At 39.7% G+C, this 26,149-nt stretch overlaps 1 protein-coding gene across 2 annotated transcripts in view; it reads left to right on the top strand.

Annotated features, from left to right (window-relative positions):
* Positions 1-26,149, top strand: part of dipk2ab (divergent protein kinase domain 2Ab) — a 243,085-nt gene that overhangs the window by 95,147 nt on the left and 121,789 nt on the right. For both annotated transcript variants that reach the window (XM_078564227.1, XM_078564228.1), the window contains one exon: positions 4,299-4,602. In XM_078564227.1, the coding sequence (XP_078420353.1) occupies positions 4,299-4,602 (304 nt within the window). The remainder of the gene's footprint in view (positions 1-4,298; positions 4,603-26,149) is intronic.

Genomic DNA, 26,149 nt, shown 5'->3' on the forward strand with positions numbered 1-26,149 from the left:
AAAGTAGGGAAGTCTTGCTGCAACAGTACAGGGTGTTTGTGTGACCACATCTAGAGTACTGTTTGCAATTTTGGTCTCCTTAAATAAGGGAAGATGTAGTTGCATTGGAGACGGGGCAGAAAAGGGTTCACGAGGTTGATTCCTGTGATGAAGGGATTGTCTCATTAGGAAAGCTTGAGCAGGTTGCATTCATACTCATTGGAGTTTAGATAAATGAGAGGTGATCTTGTTGAAACATGTAAGATCCTGAGGGAACTTGAAGGATCAGTGCTGAAAGGATGTTTCCTATAATGGGGGGATATCTAGAACCGGCGGGGGGGGGGCACAGCTTCAGAATAAGGTGAGTCTCATCTAAGACTGAGCTGAGGAAGAATTTCTTCTGATGGTTGTGAATCTTTGAGATTCTCTAACTCCGAATACTATGGAGTCCGAGTCCTTGAATATATTAAAGGCTGAGGTAGAAGGCAGTCAAAGGTCGTGGGGAATAGGCCAGAAAGTGGAGCTGGGGCCAAGATCAGATCAGCCATAATCTAATTGAATAGGCTCAAAGGACCTCACGGCTTACTCCTCGTTTTTTCTTATGTTATGCTCGACAGAGATATTAAAAGTTACGAGAAGTGAGCAGGAGGGTGTTTGGACAAATGGCTCCTGGAGAAAAATAACACACATTTCAAGAGCTGAATGATCTGTATCTGTGTTGTCACATTTTATGATTTTTATATAAAAGGAATGAAAAACTATTAAATTGAATTGGAGAGGGGGGAAATTAAGTTAAACACAATTCAAAGCATACCTGGTTTGTGACACACAATATTTAAAATGCATAGGAGCCTGTAGATGTCTGGATGGAAGAAAATTGGATTAGCGTTTTGTTGGTTAGAATTGTTCTGGCATTGGATTTTGTTTCTAATATCTGCATTGAGCAAATCTTCTAAAATGTTGCATGTGGTAATTCAGTGGATAGGCCCTTTATTATTCTGTTGTGAAAGTGAAGTTGTTTTTCTTGAAGCAGACAGGTTTAATTGTTGCATATAAGCACATTTTTAGGACAATTAGAAGCTAATTCCTCTTGGCTACATCCTGAGGTCAATTGGAAAGTGATTGATTCTCCCAAGAGTTGCAGCTGTTTCTAAATCCTTGGCTGTACCCCCAACGCCAAAAAACACGGCAAATTATGAACATGGCAAATTATTGACTTTCCTTAAAGATTTTGCATCTATAACGGTGTAATATGGGCTTCTGTACATAAAAAAAATATAATTATTTTGCAATCATAAACAGGTTACACTGGTGTCATGCATAAATGCTTTTGCGTTGTGCTTTTAAATGTCAAGATAGCTGTTTTGTACCACACTTGTCTTTACTTAAGCATTTAAACTTTACATAAAGTGGATATTAATATAGATGTTCTCTTAATGTACAATATTAATTAATCTATTTGTGATGATCATTCTTTTAAATATTAAATAAATATCATTTTGCAATAGGAGCCATGACAGTCATTTCAATGGAAACCTAATTTCATTTATATGCAATGCTTGAGCAGGCAAGCATAAATGTGTTACATTCCTCACTGGTTGCCAAAGCAAAATAACTCGACAGCTACATAATCTTGGCCCAGCATGTAGCACGGTTACGATACCATTGGCAGAAAGAGACAAGTATTCACTTGGATAAATGTTGGAGATAATTTTATCTTTGAAAAAGACTGTAAAATAGCAACCAAATTCATCATATTCCAATTAGGGATAAAAACAAATGTGCAGCAAATTGATTGGTCTCTGAAAGCGAAAAATGGTTATACGCTTTCAGTGGATTAAGTTTAAGTTTCTAGTGTTGGTGATGTATATGCTTGATGTTGAAGCTTCAAATTTAAACAAATGTTAGAATGGATAATGAAGGTAATTAGAGCATTAATAACACCTGTATTTATGTACTGACTTTCAAATCAAAGGCTGGGATTTTCCGGCCCCGTCGCGGGCAGGACCCATCGTGGCAAGGCAGTGCCCCAGCCAGAAGTCCATTGACTTGCAGCGGGCCCGGAAGATCGCGGTGATGGGCAGGTGCGGGAAATGCCACCGAAAGTGTTTCAACGCAATGAGTTACTTCTAAAATACAGTCACTAAGTGAATCCTATGCCAGTAGAATAAATGACCTGGTGTCAGCTTAGGCAATCTCAGAACACTTATGGGAACTGTATCACACATTGTAGGTGCATGATGCAATATGTATCTATGAAAATACACCAATAGTGATGGCCTTTACTCTCTAAATTTGAATTGGAATGACTATTACTCCTCCAGAACAAGGCAAATAATTGTGTATTTGGCCACAATTCCTTTTTACAGAACGATTGACATTAGCCATTGATGGTAAATTTGTTTCTTAAATGTAATCTGTCGCACTTACCGCTGCTAAGCATTACTTTATAGTGCCCAAATGTATTCTTGTCCTGCAAAAGCAAAATATTGTGTATGCCAGAAATCTGAAATAAAAATAGACAATGCTGGCAATTTTCAGCAGGCCTGGCAGTACCTGTTTGGGAGAAACCGAGTTAACAATTAGGTTGATGACCTTGTATTAGAACTATTCTGGTGTGCGGTCACAGACCTGAAATGTTAGCTGTTTCTCTCACCACAGCTGCTGCCAGACCTGCCAAGTACTTCCAGCATTTTTTGTTTCAAGCACACTAAAAATTTCTGTGGAATTGGCCTCATTTAGACCATTTAGTAAAGCAAGTGAGTGGCCAAGGTTAGAAATGTAGAGTGTGACTAGGCAGTAAAGTGCAGTCTTCTAATGTAAATATACGAATTCCTATTTTTTTTCCTCTGGTGGTGGCGTCCAATATCTAAAACTGATATACTCACCATTTCTACCAATATGGAGAGGTGAGACTGTGGAGGAATAATTGAAAATTTGCAATGAATCCTGAAATTAGATTAGTTTTAACTTTTGCAATGTGCATAATTCAGTAGACTTCATTCAGAATTTAATACAAGACAACTATATATTAGTCCAGTGATAATCTTAGAAGAAAAGTTTTCATAAGAAATGAGTGGCGTGTTTAAAGGAATTGTACGTAGATTCTAGAAGTTATCATGCTCTTGTGTATCATACGTTTTTGGCCTCAAAGATACTCCTGCAGAACATTGCATTACATTGTTGTAAATTTATGCCTTTTGGTTTTTGTTGCTATCAGAATTTCCTCTTCAAATCCCCTTAATTATAGTGGAACAATTTACTTTAGTTTGAGCTTAGTTTTTGTATTTTTTTTCTTTTCGACGTCTGGAAATCAGGAAAATAAGCTTATTACTCTGCCAGGTAAAGGGTCTGTGACATGGGAATCCTCTTAACCTGAGTTGCCTGAGCACAACCTTGTGAAATGAACCCGTGTCTACAGAGGACTCATGCATTGATTTCTGGAGAGTTACAAATGAACCAGCAGGGCTACATTATATTTAACTGTAGAATTAAGTTGCCTCTTTAAGATATTAGGTTAATGGAGGAAGATTGATTCCGATAGGAGGAAAGTCAGTAACTAGAAAGAATAAACTAGAAAAATGGTAAGGTTGCTGGAAATGGGTTATTGTAACATGTAACAACTGTGCAGAAGCAATAATATTTTATTAAAAGGGAAAAGGTGAGGATTGCCCCTCCATGAAAGGTGCAGGAGCCTCCCAAAGTTGGGGCAGATGTGGATGTGGGGAAGGACAGGTGTTACTGATAAACTATCATTTGAAGGGCATTTGAGGAAATCTCCCAATTACCCAAATGGCCAGTTTGCTCTGAAAGGGAATTGGATAATTGCTTGAAAAGGAAGAATGTTATTGCACAAAGGACCGGGCAAGATAATGGGTTGAGGGTTGATAGTTTCAAATGGGAATTGGTTCTAGCAGAGGCACAACTGGTGGATTTATAGTTTCTTATCACTGAAGAGTAACTCCAGATAAATTAGCCTACGGATTAGGCTCCCCTCCATTATATTATTTGCATTCTTATACTTTTACTTCTCCTTCCATAGGTTCTCCTTGAAAATGGCAGCAACCTCCTTTGTAACATTGTTGTACCATGTAGCAAGTCAGTCTTGCCTTGAGGTATATGTGATTCTGTTCCTGAAGGCAGTTGTTATATAGTGTAGATGAGAGAATACAACATTGCAAGCACTGTATGGAAGCTTGAACCTTTGACCTCTGTGGTGTAACAAAGTCCAAAACCGCATAGCCCGTAGGCTATATTATAAATTATTAAGCTTCAACGTGATGATATTTGAACATTTTTTTCCCCCCTTGTCTCTACAGAGTTTTCCATCAGATGAAGGATGGCCTTTTGCAAAGTACCTTGGAGCCTGTGGGAGAATGGTGGCTGTAAATTATGTAGGCAATGAACTTTGGAGTTTCTATAATGCACCCTGGGAAAAACGAGTAGACTTGGCCTGGCAGTTGCTGGAAATTGCTGAACAACTCACAAACAATGATTTTGAATTCGCTCTCTATCTCCTCGATGTCAGCTTTGACAACTTTGCTGTTGGACCTCGGGATGGAAAAGTCATAGTCATTGATGCTGAAAACATAATCGTGGCAGACAAAAGATTAATCAAACAAAGTAAGTCTTTTATTTGTCTCTGTTCAAAAAGAATTGTAATTTATTGGTAGTCTTTTTTGATTTCTTGTAAAGATGGTTAATACAATTATTTTGAGTTCATTGAAGCTAGCAAATCGTTTGTCATAACTGTTTACAACGTGCGGCTGCCGAATCAAAGAATCCTAACCACTTGCTACGCGTTAAATTATTAAAGCGTTTACTGTTGGATTCAAAAGAAAGGCCTGTGTGGAAAGTTCTGTTGGCATGAACACCGTTTTGATTTGTATTCAACTATGTAGAGTTCCAGAGTTGAATTACTACTTGTGATTGTTGGTGTAAAATTTATTTACTCTGAATGCAACAGGCGTTTGCCCCCTCATAATACTGGCAATTCACCAGATCTTATATAAAAGCTGAGAGGTATGAAATTAGATGGATTGAAGCTGTTCAGATCTGCCCATTGTGCCACAAGAGGAGGTAGAAAGCTGCAAAGGGATTTGGACAGATTAGGTGAGTGGGCAAAAATTTGGCAAATGGAGTATAATGTGTGAAAATGTGAATTTGAACATTTTGGCAGGAAGAATGGAAAAGCACTATACTATTCATGGACAGAGATTGCAGAGTTCAGTACAGAGGGATCCTATGTGTCTAGTACATGAGTCACAAAAAGTTAGTATATAGGTACAGCAAGTGATTAGGAAGGCAAAAGGAATGTTTGGTGTTTATTGTAAGGGGAATGGAATATAAAAGGGACATTTTACTGTAGCTCTACAAGGCATTGGACCACATTTGGAACACTGTACAGCTTTGGTCTCCTTTGAAAAAGGATATAATTACGTTAGAAGCAGCACAGAGAAGGTTCACTCGACTCATTCCTGGGGTGAAGGGCATATGCTATGATTTGAAGGTTGGACTGGTCGAGTTTATATACCCATTGGAGTTTGGAAGAATGAGAGGGGACCTTACTGAAACATGTAATATCGTGAGGGGTCTTGACAGGGTAGATATTGCGGGGATGTTTCCACTAGGGGAGACTAGAAATAGGGGACACAGTTTAAGAATAAGAAGTCTCCCTTTTAAGACCGATGAGAATGTTTTTTCTCTCAAAGGTCGTTAGTGTGGTATTCTCTTCCCCAGAGAGTAGCAGAGACGGGGCCATTGAATTTATTCAAGGCAGAGCTGGACAGATTTTTGATAGACAAGCGGGCCTAGGGTTATGAGGGGCAGACAGGAAAGTGGAGTAGAGACCACAACCTGTTCAACCATGATCGATCTTAATGGTGGAGCAGGCTTGAAGGGCTGAATGGCCTACTCCTCCTAAGTCCTATGTTCCAATGTAATTACACACACTTACCCAACTTATCCAAAATGACTTTTTAAAAATTACACTAAAGTAAAATCTGCAGAACACTAGAAATGGAGGACAGTTCCACGTTTACCATGGACAGTAAATTTCAGCCAAATTTTCATGGACCTCATTATTTGAGTGAAATGTACAAAATTAGATCAATGCAGGGTGATTGGAATTGCTATTGGAGCAATTATTATGTCTCGATATAGTGGATGTATGATCACATTAATTCCATAATTACAGACGTGCCCTGATTATACCTGTGTGCCACAACCAATGTAATTTCTCATTAACAAAAATATTCTTATATTACTGACTTGGTATAACCCAGTTAGATCTATAAGATTGTGTATTAGTAACTGTAACATGGCTGTCAAAAGATTCAATTAATTTCTGTAAATTAGTTGAATTCTGGCCTGAGCTACTGTGTTGCATTCTAATCCAGCTGTACTACATTTATTTAGAATTACATGCTTTACAGCAAGCCGTACATCCGATGTGAATCTGCGATGAGTAATTTGTTCTCCGATGATGCAGCAACTGAGGAACTTTGTTTTTCTTGCCCCTGTACTTGAAAAGGGAATTATTGCTATCCAGTGACTCTTATTGGAAAGGGCGTGTTTTGATGTTGGGTAAAGATAGGATTGGTGTATGTTATTATCTGGAGATGCCCTCTACACTTGAGTGGGTGTATCTACTGCATACTGTCTAGGCTCATATGAAGAGTGACCACTTCGGCATAATACTGGTTCTGGCGGCTGTTGCCCGTGGAACTGTTTTCTGGTAAGAATCAGCACTTAGAGGGGAAAAGGGCGAAAACTCAGACTGCTCTCTCCCTCCAAATATGACTTTCAGAAATGTCTTTTTGCTATCAAGTAATGGAGCCTGGCTTTATAAATAACTGTTGGAGGAAGTTGCCATACATTGTTTAATTTGGATGTGGTATCTAGGTTTTTACATTTGTTTTGTATCTGATTTTCACTAAACTCGAACAAGATTTTCTCTCTCCTTTGGAAAATGGATGAGTGAGAAACCTTCACTAGATGTGATCTGTTTATGTTTTGCTTTTGGCTGATTTTCACCAAATTTGATTATCAGTTTTTTGGTTTAAGCGTATAGTAGAAATGTGCTTGCCATGTCTGTGTTTAGAAGCACTGCCATAAAATCTTAAGTTACAAATAATGTAATTAACTCTCATCTCATTGAATATTGAGACCTTAGAAACAAAAGTGCCAATCAATGAGCTGTCTGCAAACTGCCAGATCTAATTAGAGCTCCCCTGATGAATTAATAAACCATTGTGATACTGAGCTATTCAGACCAAAAGCTCCCATGTTCAGTTCTTGATCTGTATTGAGTTCGCTCTCTTGGCTGAGCTAGCAGTTGGACAACAATTGACTTCTATTCCTAGGCTCAGGAGAGAGAGGAAAAGACTTGCCAGTGACTTGCCAGAGAAAAGTGTATGTTCCCTCCTTGACTGCATGTAGTTGATATTGTAATTGGCACTTTCTCCTAAGATACTGCCCCTTCCCTTTCATAACTCCTCTCATCATCCCGCTTCTCAAATAACACCCTGAACTCTCCTGTCAGTGCGAACTGCTGCCCTTTCTCCAATCTTCTTTTTCTCTAGAGTCCTTAAACATGTTGCTTCCCAAAGCCGTTTGTGTCAACTGAGCCGCAGCTAACATCACCCTTGTCTCTGAGTCAGAAGTTCAGGGTTCAAGTTCCACTCCAAGGTTTGAACACAACAATCCAGCTGGCACTGTATTGCAGTATTGAGGGAACGCTGCACAGCCATAGGTTCTCTGGAATTTAAAAGAATGAGAGGTGGTCACATTGAAACATTCAAGATGATGAAAGGGGTTGACAGGGTGGGTACTGAAATGTTAGATTTCCCTGCCAGGGGAAACAGAACAAAAGGGTATAGGTTCAGGATAAGGGGCCAATCATTTAAGACTCAGAAGAGAAATTTCTTCCCTCCAAAGGTTGCAAATCTTTGGAATTTTCTATCAAAGAGAACTATGGATGCTGAGTCAGAGGCTGATAGGTTTTTGGGTGCAATGGGAATTGGGAGATATAGAGATGTACTGAGTTGGAAGAGCAGCCATGATCTTGTTAAATGGCAGAGCAGGTTCAAAAAGCCAAAAGCCTACTCCAGTTCCTATCTCCAATTTTTTTATATTGTTAAATGTGATGCCTTATGCACCACAATATATACTCTCCTGAAAGTTATATTATCTCCTGGGAGAAGAGAAAAACAGACAAAATAAAGGCCAATTAGGAAGAGTAATATAGTAAATCTCTCTCTGGCACCTTTTAAGCCAGTGTTCTTCATTGCAAAGCCTGCAAGCCAGTGGCAGCTCCCATCAACTAAGTGCAGCTCCCCATCTCCATGTTGGTAAGTTAATGGGGCTTGTGATCGCTTCACGAGATTTGTTTTAACATCATTTCCTGTGTGACTGGTGCCTTTTTTCGCGCAGCCTCTCAGATCTCCGAGTTGCAGCCTCTTCCCTGTCCTCGACCCACCCTTGCGCCAAACCTCTGCTCCCTGACTCACCCTCTTGCCACTTCCCTTTCCTGGATCCTCGTTCCCTTTCAAGATCCAGATCCGACCTGAAACCAGAACTCCAAATTTGTGGAAGTACGAGTCCCGATGGTGCAGCAGTATCGAGCTGGTCTGCTACAATTCATGCCCTTTTTAAAATAACAGTTGGAGCTGCCCCTGCCTTGCTCAGAGCGAGGCTTCAGGTGAGGGAAGCAGCAAGTGGGAGCATTTTTTAAAAAAAGCACATGGATTGTAGCAGCCCCTGGTCGGTACTTCTGCACCATCAGCTCTTGTGTTTCACTATATTGGAGCTCCGGCTTTGGATTGGACCTGGACCTGGATCTGGATCTGGATCTTGAATGGGAACACAAGTTCAGGAGAGGGAAGCGGCGAGAGAGTGAGTGAGGGCGTGGGAAGTTCTGCGAGAGGGTGGGTCAGAGAGAGGAAAGAGGCTACAACTTGAAGTTCGGGAAGGGGAGAGACCACAATACTGAGAGTTGGTGAGGAGGATCTGCTGCAACCAGGAGGATCAGGGAGCAGGAGGTTCAGGAAGCAGGATTGGTGGCAGGTAGGAGGTAACTTAAGTAGAAAGTTATATTTTTCTTTCAAAATAAAATAATTTAAAAAATATAAAAATTATTTCATTTACCAGTGTAGGAATTTAGCTCTTCCAGTTGTAAAGTAAGTTTTGCATTATTCAACTTTTAAAACGTTTTCTTGCATAGGTGCATTTTAATTCCTTCAATTTTCCTGGTTATTGTTTTATAAATGCTGTATTTTTTAATTGTACGTGTTTATATATTAAGTATAATATTTGATTTTGTTTTAGTTACACGTGTCGCCCTGTAACATTGCTTACTACTCCTTCATGCTGTAATAATTTAGTAGTCGATGTAGCTCTCACATTGCAGGTTTTTTGCTGAAGTGGCCCTTGCTTGAAAAATAGTGAAGATCACTGTTTTAAGCAATCAAAACAGCAGTCCAGGAGACCACTCTGGCATGATTGATGTTATGAGGTGATTTCTGCCCTAGCCAGAAAAAGTTCTAGCTGTCACCTGAAGGAGTTGGAATCAGAAACAATGCAAATGGGTAAAAACTACAGGTTATTAAAAACAACAATTGATTCCAGGTTGTTGATCATCAAATATAAAATGTCAGACAGAATAATGGCAGATAAAAATCAATATGGATAACTAACAATAGGCAATATAAACAATTCATGAATGCGACCTAAAAGTCAAAGTGACCTAGGGGCTTCAGTAGATTTAAACTCAACATGTTTAACCAAATCAGAGCACTAATCAAAGCAATTAGAATGCTGAAATAAACAATCAAAGAAGATAGTACAAATCAAAGGAAGTCGTGCTCAAATTGCACAGACCAGTCAGATCACATTTTGAGTACTGCATCTGGTCCTGGTCACTGAGATATAAAATGCATTCAACACAGTTCACAGAAGAGCCATACAGCTGACCCTTAGCTTCAGAGATCTGAGATTTCTGAACAAAAGTATTAGACTTTTCATCTTTAAAAGGAAGAGACTGTGAGATGATTTCATAGAAATTATGATAAACTCAGTATTACTACAAGCTACGTTTCACAGGGGCAATAAGGAGAAACAAATTTAAAACTAGTCAAAGGCAAATTTAGAAGATGATGCAAGAAAATTCTTCAGTGACCAACACACACAATGGATTTTGAGGTACATTGGAAGCAGCGACCTAAAATTATTTAAGAAGTAATGGTGCAGTGAGGAAAATGCGAGGGTGGATGAACAAAGATGGGCTGTATGGCCTTTCCATTCTAAATTAGCATGTGACCTTTAGTTGTACTTGTTTCTATGCATGAATTTAAAAACCACTTTTGTTTTAAATTTTAAAAATGTAAAACTTTTCTGTTGAACTTTACAAACATCATCTCCTTTGGTACCTAACGCTCCAGATCCCAATGTTCTAGCTTATTTTGAAATATTCAATCAAGCGTTTTGGGCGTTAGTAACAGCCATGACAATGTTTGTAACATCTGGTCCTGTGCCAAGCATTGATAAGGAGAGTAGTAGCCTTTCAGAGCAGGGAAATAGATTGTGAAAAAGGTAGAAGTAGCAGCTGATAAAAGAATAGGATACATATTTCCCAAAGCTACTGTTCATCCTCAGTTGTAGCGAACACAGATGCTCTTACTTCTATTTCCATCTTCTCTTTCATCCCACTTGCCCCAAAAGAATTCAATTGAAAGTATAATTTGATACATAATTAATGTTTGTCTTTATATTAGGGAACCTTATAGTGACAAAATACTTTTGTCATATCAGAATGGATTATGGCGTTATGTACCTTAATACATATAGACACAGTGCAGGATTACTTAAAGTGGAATAATCAAAAATGATAGGTTAAATTCTTTGAAGGAGTCACATGCTGTGGATGAAGGGGAACTGGTGGATGTACTGTACTTAGATTTCCAGAAGGCATTTGATAAAGTGCCACATAAAAGGTTATTGCAAAAAAATAAAAGCTCATGGTATGGGGGTAACATATTGGCATGGATAGAAGATTGGCTAGCTAACAGGAAGCAGAGAGTTGGCATAAACGGGTCTTTTTCTGCTTGGCAGGATGTGATGAGTGGTGTGCCACAGGGATCAGTGCTGGGGCCTCAACTGTTTACAATTTATGTAAATGGCTTGAATGAAGGGATCGAAGGAATGGTTGCTAAATTTGCTGACGACACAAAGATAGGTAGGAAATTAAATTGTGAAGAAGATATGAGGCTACACAGTGGCATAGATAGGTTAAATGAGTGGCAAAAGATCTGGCAAATGGAGTATAACTTAGGCAAATATGAAAATCATTCATTTTGAGCAGAAGACTAAAGAGGCTTATTATCTAAGTGGTGAGAGATTGCAGAGCTTTGAGATTCAGATGGATCTGGATGTCCTAGTGCATGAATCACAAAAGATTAGTATTCAGGTACAGCAGGTAGTTAGGAAAGCTAATAGAATGTCATCATTTATTGTCAGGGGATTTGATGACAAAAATAGGGAGATTATGCTTCAGTTGTACAGGGCATTGGTGAGACCACATCTGGATTACTGTGTACAGCACTGTTCTTCTTATTTAGAGAAAGATGTAAATGCATTAGAAGCAGTTCAGAGGTTTATTGAGTAATACCAGGAACGGGCAGGTTGCCTTATAAGGAAAGGCTAAGACCATAAGATGTAAGAGCAGAAGTAGGCCATTTGTCCCATCGAGCCTGCTCTGCCATTCAACAAGATCATGGCTGATCTGATAATCCTCAACTCCACTTTCCTGCCTTTTTCCCCATAACCCTCGACTCCCTTACTGAATATACTTAACGACCTAGCCTCTCCAGCCCTCTACGGTAAAGAATTCCGCAGATTCACTACCTTCAGAGAAGAAATTCCTCCTCATCTCTGTCTTTAATGGATGGCCCCTTACTCTGAGATTATGCCCTCTGGTCCTAGACTCTCCCACGAGGGGAAATGACCTCTCAGTATCCACCCTGTCAAGCCCCCTAAGAATCTTATATGTTTCAATAAGGTCGCCTCTCATTCTTCTAAACTCCAATCAGTACAGGCCCAACCTACTCAACCTCTCCTCATAAGAAAATCCCTCCATACCTGCGATCAACCTAGTGAACCTTCTCTGAACTATCTCCAATGCCAGTATATCTTTCCTTAGATTAAGGGATCAAAACTATTCACACTATTCTAGTGTGTTCTAACTAGTGCCTTGTATAGTTTTCACAAGACTTCCCTATTTTTATGCTCCATTCCCTTTGAAATAAAGGTCAACATTTCATTTGCCTTCCCTATTATCTGTCGAACCTGTTAGCTTTTTGTGATTCATGCACGAAGACCCCTAAATCTCTGTGTTGCAGCTTTCTGCAGCCGTTAACCTTTTAAATAATGTTCAGCTCCTTATTCTTCCTGCTAAAGTGCATGACTTCACATTTTCCCACATTATATTCCGTCTGGCATGTTTTTGTCCCCTCACTTATCCTGTCTATATCCCTCTGTAGACTTTGTCATCCTCCACTCGCCTTCTCACCTGTTTTTGTATCATCCGCAAACTTGGCGATAGTACATTCAGTTCCCTCATCCAAGTCATTAATATATATTGTAAATAATTGTGGCCCCAGCACTGATCCCTGTGGCACTCCACTAGTTACAGGTTACCATCCTGAAAATGCCCTCCTCTCTGTCTTCTATTAGTTGGCCAATCCTCTATCCATGTTAATATACTATCCCCAACACTATGGGCTGTTACCTTATTAAGTAGTCTTATGTACAGCACCTTATTGAACGCCTTTTGGAAATCCAAATATATTACATCTACTGGTCCCCCTTTATCTATCCTACTTGTTACCTCCTCAAAGAATTCTAATAAATTTGTCGGGTATGATTTCACCTTCATGAAGCCATGACAACTCTGCTTGATTATATTATGCATTTCTAAATGCTCTGCTATTACATCCTTTATAATAGACTCTAACATTTTCCCAATGACCAATGTTAAACTAACTAGCCTATAGTTACCTGCTTTTTGTCTCCCTCCCTTTTTGAATAAAGGTGTTACATTGGCAGTTTTCCAATCCTCTGACACTTTTCCAAAATCTAAGGATTCTTGGAAGATTACTACCAGTGCATCCACTATCTTGTAGCTACTTCCTTTATTATCCCACGATGCAACCCATCAGGTCCAGGGGCCTTTAGCCCAGTTAGTTTCCCTAGTACATTTTTTCTCGTGATATTTATTGTATTTATTTCCTCCCCCTCCCCCTGTCCTTTTGCCCCTCGATTATTTAACATTTTTGGAATGCCATTAGTGTCTTCTACCGTGAAGATTGATGCAAAGTATTTATTCAACTCCTTTGCCATTTCCTGGTTCCCCATTATTATTTCCCCAGCCTCGTTCTCTGTGTTCACTTTGGCCTCTCTTCCTTTTTATATTTAAAGAAGCGCTTACTGTCTTTTTATGTTACTTGCAAGTTTACTCTCAGCGTTTATTTTTTCCCTCTTTTTTTTTCGTCATCTTTTGTTGGTTTTTAAAACTTTCCCAACCCTCTGGCTTACCACTAATCTTCGCCACATTCTGTTTTTTCTTTTAATTTGATACTATCAATAACTTCCTTGGTTAACCATGGTTGGTTTATCCCCTTCCTAGAATCATCCTCCTTCACTGGGATATAGCTTTTATTGTGAGTCATGAACGATTTTCTTAAACGGCTGCCATTGTTCATCAATTAACTTTTCTGCTAAACTCCTTTCCCAGTCCACTCTAACCACGTCTGCCCTCGTTCCTTTGTAATTACCCTTATTTAAGTTTAGCACAGTTGTTTCTGACCCAAGTTTCTCTCACTCAAACGGAGTGCTAAATTCTACCATGTTATGGTCACTATTTCCTATGGGATCTTTTACTCTGAGATCCTTTATCAAAGCTTCCTTATTACTCATTACTAGATCCAAAATAGCCTGATTCCTGGTTGGATCCACAGCATATTGTTCTAGGAAACTGTCCCGAATACACTTTGAATTCTTGCTCATGGCTACCTCTGTCAATTTGATTTTCCCAATCTACATGAAGATTAAAGTCACCCATGATTAATGTACTACCTTTTTTACATGGCCTCATTACCTCCTGATTTATTCTCTGCCCTACAGTATAGCTACTGTTTGGGGGCCTATAGACTACTCCCACCAGTGTCGTCTTTCCCTTGTTATTTCTTCCCTCCACCCATATGGATTCTACATCTTCCAATCAAAGATCATTTCTTGCTACCATACTTATTCCATCTCGTACTAACAAAACTACCCCACAACCCTTTCCTCCCTGCCTGTCCTTTCGAAAAGCCACGTACCCCTGAATATTTAGTTCCCAGCTTTGACCTCCTTGTAACCATGCCTCCGTAATAGCTATAAGATCATACCCACTAACTTCTGTTTGTGCTGTTAATTTATTTTGTTCTGAATATTACGTGCATTTAAGTAAAGAATGATTAGTTTTGCCTTTTTTATCATTTTTTTCCCCCTTTGACCCTATTTACTGCTGTTTTTTATGTTTGTACACTCTGTCCCTTCCTGTTACACTCTGGGTATCATGACCTAAATAGCTGTCCTGCAATGCTGCGATATTGTTCAGCTTTGTAAATCTACGTATCCCTGCTCCTGAACCCTCGCCCCCTCTATTTAGTTTAAAGCCTCTCTACAGCCCTAGTTATTCGATTTGCCAGGACACTAGTCCCAGCACAGTTCAAGTGAAGCCTGTCCCACCAGAACAGCTCCCTTCTACCCCAGTACTGGTGCCAATGCCCCAAGAACTGAAACCCATTCCTTCCACACCAATCTTTGAGCCACACATTTATCTCCTTGACTTTATTTACCCTATGCCAGTTTGCCCGTGGATCAGGTAGTAATCCCAAGATTATTACCTTGGAAGTTCTGCCTTTTAATTTAGCCCCTAACTGTTCAAATTCTTTCAGCAGAATCTCCTTTCTAGTCCTACCAACATGGACGATGGCAACTGGATCCCTCCCCTCACACTCCAAGTTCCTCTCCAGCCCTGAGGAGAGATCTCCTTAACCCTGGCACCAGGCAGGCAATACAGTCTTCGGGACTCATGCTCATGGCTACAGAGAACAGTATCTACCCCCCTAATTATACTGTCCCCTACCATTACTACATTCCTATTTCTTTCCCCCAACTTGAATGTCTCCCTGAATCATGGTGCCATGGTCAGTTCATTCATCCTCCTGGCTGGACGGGTTAGGCTTGTATCCACTGGAATTTAGAAGAATAAGAGGTGGCCTAATTGAAAACTTTAAGATCCTGCGGGATCTTGACAGGGTGGATGTGGAGAGGATGTTTCCTCTTGTGGGAGAATCTCGAATTAGGGGTCACTGTTTAAAAATAAGGGTCGCTCATTTAAGATAGAGATGAAAAATTTTTCTCTTGAGGATTGTGAGTCTTTGGAGCTCTCTTCCTGAAAAGGTGGTGGAAGTAGAGTCTTTGAATATTTTTAAAGCAGAGCTAGATAGATTCTTGATTAACAAGGTGAAAGGTTATCGGGGATATGCAGGAATGTGGGATCGAGGCTACATTCAGATCAGCCATGATCTTATTGAATGGTGGAGCAGACTTGAGGGTCTGAGTGGCCTACTCCGAATTGGCATGTATGTTCGTAAATGGATACACCCCGATGCTGTACCTTTACACGGTATACAGATTACCTTTAATTTATAGTCATAATTTGAATTATGTGAATTAAATACTGAACTTGCGTTATTTACTCTTTAATTTGAATAACTGGTTAATGAAATTTTGAAATGAAAAAATTACTTGAATTAGAAAATAGCTTATAAATGCAACTAAGTTATATGTGTATCTAGATAAAAACATGCTTAGAGGGCTTAATTATATGTCAATTTCAAATCAAAATAAACAAGTTATTGTTACGAAGGTATAATGATTTTCATAATATTTATCTGGTTTGTTGTAAAGTAGGTTTATGAGTGCGAGTGTAGATATTTCTGTATGTGTGATTTAATTACTTTTGGAGTCAGGTAGACTAGGTTTGAAATGATCAAAAGAAGCTATGTGTAGAAATGTACTTGTTCATGAGTAAACATGGATGTAAGGTGTGATAGCAATTTGCAGTTTTAGATAAGTGAAGGGATTGTTTGGATTTCAAAGGGATGTTAGTCAGTTTACAACTAGCCAGATAAGCAAGGCTAAGCAGTGTGTTTATTTTTCCCCAAAGGTTACTGACGATATTAGCAACATGAGTTTTTATATTATGGGAAAGGTACAGTTTCAAAGACATATGGAACAATGGAATTTACATAGAGATAAACATATATAAAGGAGAATGAAAGGCTGTGTTAGGGGCCATTTAAGATCTAACAGGAGTGTGGCGAAGAAGCCTTCGGCCATTTGTGTGTAAGTCTGTTGTGTCCAGTAACTAAAGTTGGAGAAAGCCATTTGGAATTCCACTGTCAAGTGTGTAACTGGGAGTCAGGGTAATTAGGAATTTTAGGATTTATTATAGTATTAAGTAATTGTAGTCATATGTATGTGCTTGAAATCTTTTATTTTGTTAATAAATATTTTAATTTAATTTTTAAAATCTGAAGGTCTTGGTAGACTCATTACGTCTGAATTCAGTGTACCCATCATCTCATAATAAATACAAATTGCAAAACCGTTGTGATAGCGTGGCCAAGTTTCCCTTGTGAATTTTGTCTGCCTGGCGCACATCATCTGCCACGTCATAACACTGTGCAAGTTTCTATACTTGCTTAGCAAAAACTGAATCCAATTTACTTTGTTTTGAAATTAAAACTGCATGAAATCATATCTGGATTGTGGAGAGATCCAATAAAACTAAAACGCAAGCAGAATTAAATTAAAGCATGTAGATAATAAAAACATGCTGTAAAAACAATTCAGTCATTCATTCATCTTCTCCATCAGGATAAAACATTGTTTTATCAGTCGATGTACCATTAAAGTTAATGTTTTGTGATATAACAATCCAACAACTTGAAAACAAAATGCTTGAAAGTTTGGTGGCAAATCACTTTTTTTCAAAAAAAAACTGACAAACAATAAAACATAGGAATTTTACAGTAACCCACTTAGGATTCTCTGTGATAGCCAAAAACTCCCTCTTCACATGTCATACACTTGATAAGACTAGCACTAAGGTTGAAAATTCCTGTATTATTCATGGTTGTAATACATATTTAATCCTCTGCTGAAATAATATGCCTCATATCTCCAGTTGAAAATGGCAAGACACTAAAGATAAAGTTGAAGCTTACAGAGCTACAATGGTGTTGACTCAAAAAATCAAGTGAAAAATTCAAATATAACCAACACAAAATCATTCTGCAAGCATTTTGTAGTAGAATTTTTATAAACTCAAGTTAGATCAGCAATCACTTTCAATATTTGAACTTTTTTTCTAAGCAGCAGCCCAGGGGGTAGCAAGGGCACAGAATATACTCTGAATGGGGGACTTCAATGTCCATCACCAGGAGTGGCTCAGTAGCCCCACTACTGATCAAGCTAGCCAATTCCTGAAGGACTTATCTGGGCCTGTGGCAGGTGGTGAGGAAACCAACAAGAAGGAGAAACCTACTTGACTTTGTCCTCATTATCTACCTTCCCCCGACACACCTGTCCATTGGTAGGAGTGATCACCACACAGTCCTTGTGGAGAAGAAGTCCTGTCTTCGCACTGAAGGCTCCATTGTGTTGTGCGACACTCCACTGTGCTAAATGGGACAGATAAGGATCAGATAGCTCAAAGGTAGGCATCCATGAGGGTGCTATGGGTCTTCAGCGGCAGTAGAATATATATTCCACCACAATCTGAAATCTTCTGGCCTGGCATGTCCCTCGCTGTACCATTACCACCAAGCCAGGGAATAACCTTGGTTCGATGAGGAATATAGGAGAGTGTGCCAGGAGCAGCATCAGATATGCCTAAAAATGAGATGTGAAACTACAACTCAGAGCCACATGTATGCTAAACAGCACAAGCAACTGATCAGATCAAAGCTTTGCCACATCTATTTGTGGAAGTTACTGGACAATTAAACCAGGATAAGTAGGCTTCACGTAATCCCCATCCTCAATGGTGGCGGGCCCAGCCGTGAATGCAGAAGACAAGGCTGAGGCATTTGCAGCTGCCTTCAGTCAGAGTGCCAAGTGGAACCCAAACTGAGCAGCGAGCGTGTTGTTGGTGAATAAATGCCGCTTAATGGCACTGTTGAGGACAACTTCCATTACTTTGCTGACAAGGGTAAACTGATCCATCTCTACCTCCTCCCGAGGTCCCCAACATCACAGATCCAGCCAGTTTGATTCACTCCATGTGTTACCAAGAAATGACTGAGCGGACTGGATATGGCCATGGCTATGTGTCTCAACATCCCAGCTGTAGCACCGAAGAGAAATAAAAACAAAAAATGCATCTGCAGTATTTTGCTTTTATATTATTGTAGCATTGAAGGTTTGTGCACTGGAACTAGCCATGCTCCTAGCCATGTTGCTCCAGTACAACACTGGAATCTTGCCAACAGAGAGGAAAATTGCCCAAGTATGTCCTGCTCACAATGCAGGAAATATCCAATCTGGCCAATTACTGCCCCATCAGTTTACCCTTGTCAGCAAAGTAATGGAAGTTGTCCTCAACAGTGCCATTAAGCGGCATTTACTCACCAATAACATGCTCGCTGCTCAGTTTGGGTTCCACCAGGGCCACTTGTCTCCAGACCTCACTAAAGCCTTGGTTCAAACATGAACAACAATCTGAATTCCAGAGCTGAGGTGAGTGATTGCTCTTGACACCAAGGCGACATTAGATTGAGGGTGGCATCAAGGAACCCTAGTAAAACTTAAGTAACTAGGAATCAGGGAAAACCCTCCACTGGTTGGACTCGTGCCTGGCATGTAAAGGAAGATGGTTGTGCTTGGAGGTCAAACATCTCAGCCCCAGGACATCGCTGCAGGCGTTCCCCAAGGCAGTGTCCTTGGCCCAACCATCCTCAGCTGCTTCATCACTGACCTTCCCTCCGCCTTAAGGCCAGAAGTGGGGATGCTTGCTGATAATTAGTGTTCACTGTTCACAACGACTCAGATATTGAAGGAGTCCGTGCCTATGTGCAGCAAGACCTGGACAACATTCGGGCTTGGGCTGATAGGTGGCAAGTGACTTGAGTGACACATCAAGTGCTATGAAATGACCATCTCCAACAAGAGAGAACCTAGCCATCATCCCTGATATTCAATGGTATTATAATTGCTGAATCCCACACCACCAATATTCTTGGGTAACCATTGACCAGAAACTGAATTAGGCCAGCCATATAAATACTGTGGCTACAAGAGCAGGTTAGAAGCTGAGTATTCTGTGGCGAGTAACTCCCCTCACTCCACAAAGGCTGTCTTCATCTATCTACAAGGCACAAGTCAGAAGTGTGATGGAATACTCACCATTTACCTGGATGAGTGAACCTCAACACTAAGACAAAACCGCTTGCTTGTTTGGTACTCCATCCACCAACTTAAACATGCATTTCCTCCACCACTGATGCACATTAGCAGCATTATGTACCATCCACAAGATATGCTGCAACCTCTCTTCAAGGTTTCTTCGACACCACCTCTGACCTCTAACACACAACAAGATCAGCGAGTGCAAGGGAGCACCATCACCTGCAAGTTCTCCACCCCCCAAAGTTGCACACCATCCTGACTTTGATTTTGCCATTCCTTCACTGTTGCTGGGTAAAAATTTCTGGAGCTTCTTCCTTGCCAACGTCGCTAGAACTGCAACGGTTCAAAAGTGTTGATGTGAAAATATTTAAAATGTCATATAATGACACATGTAATGACTTCAGTGTGGTTTTACTAATTATTTAATAAAAGTAATGCATTTAATATTTATTAATATTTATTATGGTACACTGTTAACAAAATATGGAGATACAACTATGAAGTTACCTCCGGGCACTCAACTGCTTTACGGTAATAATGTATTCTATACTTTGTAATGAATTAACCATGAAGGTCTGCCAGTTAGCAGCTTAATCCAAGCAGAATCAAATCAAATAATGCAAAAGGTTACGGAATTTTAAGTGATTTGCGATCGTCATGCTCTATGCTCAAGTATTTGAGATATTTTATGCTAGTTCATCAGACACTTAGCTCGATCCAGTCCCCACCTGCAAAACTGGTCACACTTCCAGGTGTGAGGTGAGATTTCACCTATAGCAATCTCTTGGGATGGTAGTGGAGCAGGGGGAAAGTTCATCAAATCGTGCACTTGCACAATTGGACAGATTAATCCAATGTTAATTACCTGATCAGTCAAATGAAGTCCGCTCTGCTGCTGCAGAAATCATAAATTAGTTTAGAGAGAGAAGTGCTGCTTACCTGGTGGTCTCCAGCCTCTCTCTGAAGGGAAATTTTTTTCATCCTAACTAAAGTCACCATTGGGTCTATTCTGGTCACAAAACAATTATGTTTGATTACATTGCTAGTGTGTGCTGATTCATTATTACGTTGGGGTATATACTAATGAGTTTGCTCCAAAACTAGTGCAGTGGCGAACAAATTCTAGGTGCGATTTCCCCATTTCGGTCCCATATTCCTTGATATCAAATTTCCTTTGGGAGAAAATAATATGTAACTGTTATAGATTAGGTGAGAGATGTGGTATAGTTTTCCCCTTTTCTCATATCTTGGCTGAACGTAACCAGATATATTTTTGAGAAGGTGTGTTTTAACCTCTTGAGTGCTGTAACTCCTAAAGAATGGGCATAAAACGGTTTTTTTTAATCAAAAGAAAGAATGTGTTTATTTTTCACAACAGCTAAGGTATAAATGCAACAAACACCCACTCCTCATTCACACTAAATACACACAAAATGATTCCTAAAGATGTAGCATACTCTTAATTATCTTAGAGTTTTAAAAAAATGACTATAAATCAGCCCACAAGATGATAGTTAAAGCCTGAAAGATTATTTCTTGATGTGCAGAAGAAAAACAAAAGATTGCAGAATTCTGGTGATGGATTCATAATGGTTCATGCCAAATAGCAGCAAGCTTCTGGGTTTCCAGTTTAAGTTGGCTGAGTCCCAGCAGTGAAGAACAATACATCTTGAAGGTAAAACAAATAATCCCCAATTCTTGCTTATGGTAATTTTGATGCAGGGTGCTTCCTCATGCTGGGCAAGAGATTGCTTTCCTCTTCTCTTCATATCCCAGACTGACTCACTGGGCTGCCCTTGCTGGATGTACAAGATATTGGCTGTCTTCAGCCAGTTTCAGTCATTTGACAACAGTATCGATGTATTTCACTAACCACATGATGAGTTAATAGCAAATGTAATTGAAAAACAATGGAGAATTAAAGACATCCTATAAACATTCCAGCCATGAGTAGCTTCTGAATGTCTTTTTGAAATCCCATCTTCATGGGGCCAGCCAGCAAACCTAACTACTATTGTTATTTTATGTTTCTTCAGTTGAAATGGAGAGGGTGGCCATCAACATTTGGGAAGGCCATTTATATTTTAATGAATTTTCAGAGACATGTTCAGACATGTTAGTCCCTGTCTGTATAGAAACCACAAAAGACGTCACTTGACTCCATGGAGTCCATTTTGTGAAGGTAATTTTTGTCCATATTTCAGGCTGCCTTTAAAAAGCAGTACCCACCTTCCAATAAGCTTTACAAGCATAAGACATGACCATGACATAACTATCAGGAGACTGTGGAATTTCATTAACCCTACAATTTCTGCGAAATCTGATTTTTAATGTCCAGAATAAGAATAATAAGATTCTATAAAGATTTTAGCTGCTTATTCTGCACACCGTGTGAGACCAAATTAGGATATCAGCACCACCAATAAACATAGCCGCCGATAGCCATCTGTGCATGCACACTAGTCAGCGCAGACACACAAACCCCCTTCTCCTTAACCACCCCCGCCCACCGCACTTCGCTCCTCCTCGCCCAAAACTCTCCGCATGAGGTCCAAGCCCAATGGACGCCATGCCCCAGAAACCACCTCCCTCACCGAGTGACAGGTGCTCCGGCCAATCCGCTTTAGATATTACAATTAGAAATTAAAAACAGTAGTGAAGATATGAGCAGTGCTACCTTGGCTGCTGCCTGCTTTCTTGCTGGCAGTGACGTATCACTATAGAACACTGGAACTGTGCCTGCGCTTGCCCAAGGGTGCCATCTAATGCAGCTTATTCTCTACGTTAAGGTTATGATCACTATAAAAAACAAAACTGGGCTGCCACTACTAACTCTTGGAGAAAGAGGCAGTGCAGTTCAGAACAGCTTATGACTTTGAGAGCATAGATTAAGTAAAGTTAACAAGTTGTAAGATGGCTAATATCACTACCAAGTATTTATTATGTATAATTTATAATCAGAACATGTATTCCATATAATAACTGTCTCTGGCATCTGAAGTTCTAGCACCAGACTCTGAAGTGTCACTTCTTTATATAGCGATACGCTATGTGATTTTGTAAAACCAACCACAATATTTTTCAAAACCATAAGGGAGCAATTGCTACCTTCTAAATAAAGTAAGCAATCAAAAACCACTTAAAGTGCAACAATCTCAGATAAAGCAATACGGTTCCAATCTATTCGTTCTTGACAAAAAAAAAGGGGGGGATAAAGACCAGCAATCAGCATAAAAATTATAGGCCACTGACCCTTCGAGCCTGCTCTGCCAATCAACAAGATCATGGATGATCTATCTTAACTCCACCTTTTTTGTAAAAACTAACATAGCATATGCCTTCCAAGTTATTTTCTGTACCTTTTTATTTATTTGCTCTTGGGATGTGGGTGTTGTTGGCAAGGCCAGCATTTGTTGCCCATTGAGTGGCTTGCTAGGCCATTTCAGAAGGCATTTAAGAGTCAATCACATTGCTGTGGGTCTGGAGTCATGGGTAGGGTAGGCCAGACCAGGTAAAAATGGCAGCTTTCCTTACCTAAAGGGCATTAGTGAACCAGATGGGTCTTTATGACAATTGATGATAGTTTCATGGTCACCATTACTGAGGCTAGCTTTTAAATTCCAGATTTATTAATTCAATTTAAATTCCATCAACTGCTGTGGTGGGGTTTGAACCTGTGACCTCTGGATTACTAGTCCATTGACATTACCACTACACCACTGTCTCTGGTGTTAACTTTCTGTAACTCATCTGAAAGAACACTCGGGCCCCACTGAATGCAGCACTTACCAGTGTCTCACCATTCAAAAATGTTCTCTTATTTTTCCTACTTGGGTGGATAACTTCACACTTCACCACGTTCTAGTTCATCTGCCATATTCTTGCCCATCACCCAACCTGCCTATATATCCCCCTGCAACCCCTTTGTGTCCGCCTCACTACTTACTTTCCCACCTAACTTTGTATCGTCAGCAAAATTGGATACAATGCACTCAGGTCCTTCAACAAAATTGATTGTAAGTAGCTGAGTCCAAGTACTGATCCAGTTACAACCTGCCAACCTGAAAATGTCCAGTTTTTTCCACCTCTATTTTCTGTCCATTAAGAAATCTTCACCCTATGGTGTTACCCCCAACCTCGTGAGTCCTAATTTTGTCTAATAATCTCTTGTGTGGCACCTTTGTCAAATGCTTTTTGAAAATCCAAATACACTACATCCATTGTAGTTGTGTGGAGCAGGCTGAATGAACCGGTGGATCCTTTCCTGCTTTTTGTTGTCGTATGTTCATATTCATTGACTAAATCAGAATCGGTAGCAATTCTAGTCCTGATCCTTGGGCATCCTCCACTATCCTGGAACTACCGGATTGTCGCCATAAACCCATATGGTTCATACTGCATTACACTACCCCTACCCCGAGCCTTGCACCCATCGTAGTTTCTGCAACAAGTGCCTCCTGTTTCCTTGTCTTTAACCAGTTTCTTATACCAAGATTTTTGCTGAATTACCATACTTTGAGATTAAATAATAGATTTTCATGTAAAATTTTGTCATAGCACATGGAACTAGAAAGCCTATGGTAATCTCATTCTCAATGGGAACATCTCCGAACAGCAAAGCCTATGGACAATACGTTGTACAAGAGAGAGAAGTTGCCTCGAACAGATGCTCTTTTACACTGGTTGAATAAGTTATAATTTAAACAATTTAGTGCATAGATGGCTGAAGGCCTAGAAATTATCCATCAAGAAAGTATTTCATTACCTAAATGGTTGAATTATTCAGGGTCCTTCATTTTCCTCCACTTTGTGGACAGCCATTTTAGAACCGATTTGTACTAACTCCCAAGTCTTTAGAAATCCCCCTTTCTTACTCTGTTGCACAAGTGCAGCTGAACTATGTGCCATGTCTGAGGGTGTCTGAGCAAATAAAATGACAGGGATTGCAGAGTTATTGCAAGCTGCATTTTAATCATGTGGTAAGGAGACATTCCTTTGGTCAGGTTAAGATCCACTCAAGCTTTGTGGTGGTCACTTGAAAGAGCAATTCAGATTATTCTATCTCACAGTTGAATAGCCATAGGTTTTAAGTGTACACAGTTAGTGGTGAAGTTACCCAGTATGCTTTCACTTACAGGGAAATTGGCTTGGCAGCTAAATTTTAGGTGTCATGTATTCCCATAATTCCCATAAAATGGACAGCAAGCAAGGAGTGAGCATAAATGGGGCATTTTCAAGTTGACAGGCTGTGACTAGTGGAATACCACAAGGATCAGTGATGGAGCCTTAGCTATTTAAAATCTATATCAATGAATTGGATGAAGAGACAGTGTTTTATTCCTATTAAAAAAAAATTGTTTTATTTTTATTGACTTGTAACTTACTTTAAAAATCCTGAATCTATTTGACTATGCTATCTTTTGTAAGCTTAAGATAAAAGATGTTTATAAACTTGTTCCACTCAACTTTAAAATGTGCCATAAAATTTTGTTCATTTAACTGCATCACAAAAACAAGGTGGATCAATGTCTTGCCAATTAGAATTTTCAAATACTTTCAAGTTTAATTTTTTGAATCAGGTACTCAGCTTTAATTTTATACGTATATTTAAATAACGTTACCAGATTCACTGCACAAGCATTTATTTTTCAGCGTTAGGGTCATTTGCCAGTTTCTGGCAAAATAATTATTCCTTTGAGATAAGAAATCATTTATGAAATAGGACCAGGAGTATGGCATATGCCCCATCAAGCCTGCTGTCTGCCATTTCATGTCATCTTTGACATCAACTCCACTTTCCTTCTGTCCCCCATAAACCTCGATTCCCTTAGAGTTCAAAACTATTGATCTCAGTCTTGCATCCACAGCCCTCCAGAGCAGAGAATTCCAATGACTCCCAACTGAGTGTGGAAATTCCTATCTCTACCCCAAACAGCCAACCAGCATCTTGCGAACTCCACAGTCCACATCCTTCTCCATCAGCTAGCAATGTTTCCTCTACGCTGCACAGCTGCACACAAGCTGGCCCTTTTTAAGTTGCTACTCAGGCCTGCCGTGCATAAGCAGTAACTATAGAATTTTAGAATTATTGGGTCAGCACATTTAGATAGCAGGAAGGCTTACTCCGTGGATGAAAATTGTGATTTTTTTTTAAATAGGAAGGAAAGAAAGAAGTGAGGAAGAAATTCACCTGCCTTCCTGACATTCCAAAGTGCTTTGCAGCTCATGAAATGCTTTTGAAATGTAATCACTGTTGTAATGTTGGCAAACATGGTAGCTAATTTCCTGTCAGCAAGCTCCCACAAACATTACTCTGAAATCGTGTGGCAAGTTCCTCATTTGCATTATATTAATCCTTTACTTAGTACCATTAATCAATTTAATCCCTATGAATTACTATTTTATACCAAATGTATGCTGGTTATCGGCTGTACATTTGGCATGGATTGTTTCCTAAACAGACACCTGAGAAGAATGAACAAGTAGGGCCTCAATTTAACATCTCATTGAAAAGATGACACCCCTGACATTGTTGTACCTTTTTTAGTACTGCATTGAAATCCTAGCCTAAATTATGTGCTATCTCTGGCGTGGAGCTTGAAGTCGTGACTGCCTGACTCAGTTGAAAGTGCCACCACTGAGCAAAGTTGAT

The sequence above is a fragment of the Cetorhinus maximus genome, chromosome 19 (genome assembly GCF_964194155.1).
Source record: "Cetorhinus maximus chromosome 19, sCetMax3.hap1.1, whole genome shotgun sequence".
In the NCBI taxonomy this organism is placed as follows: domain Eukaryota; kingdom Metazoa; phylum Chordata; class Chondrichthyes; order Lamniformes; family Cetorhinidae; genus Cetorhinus; species Cetorhinus maximus.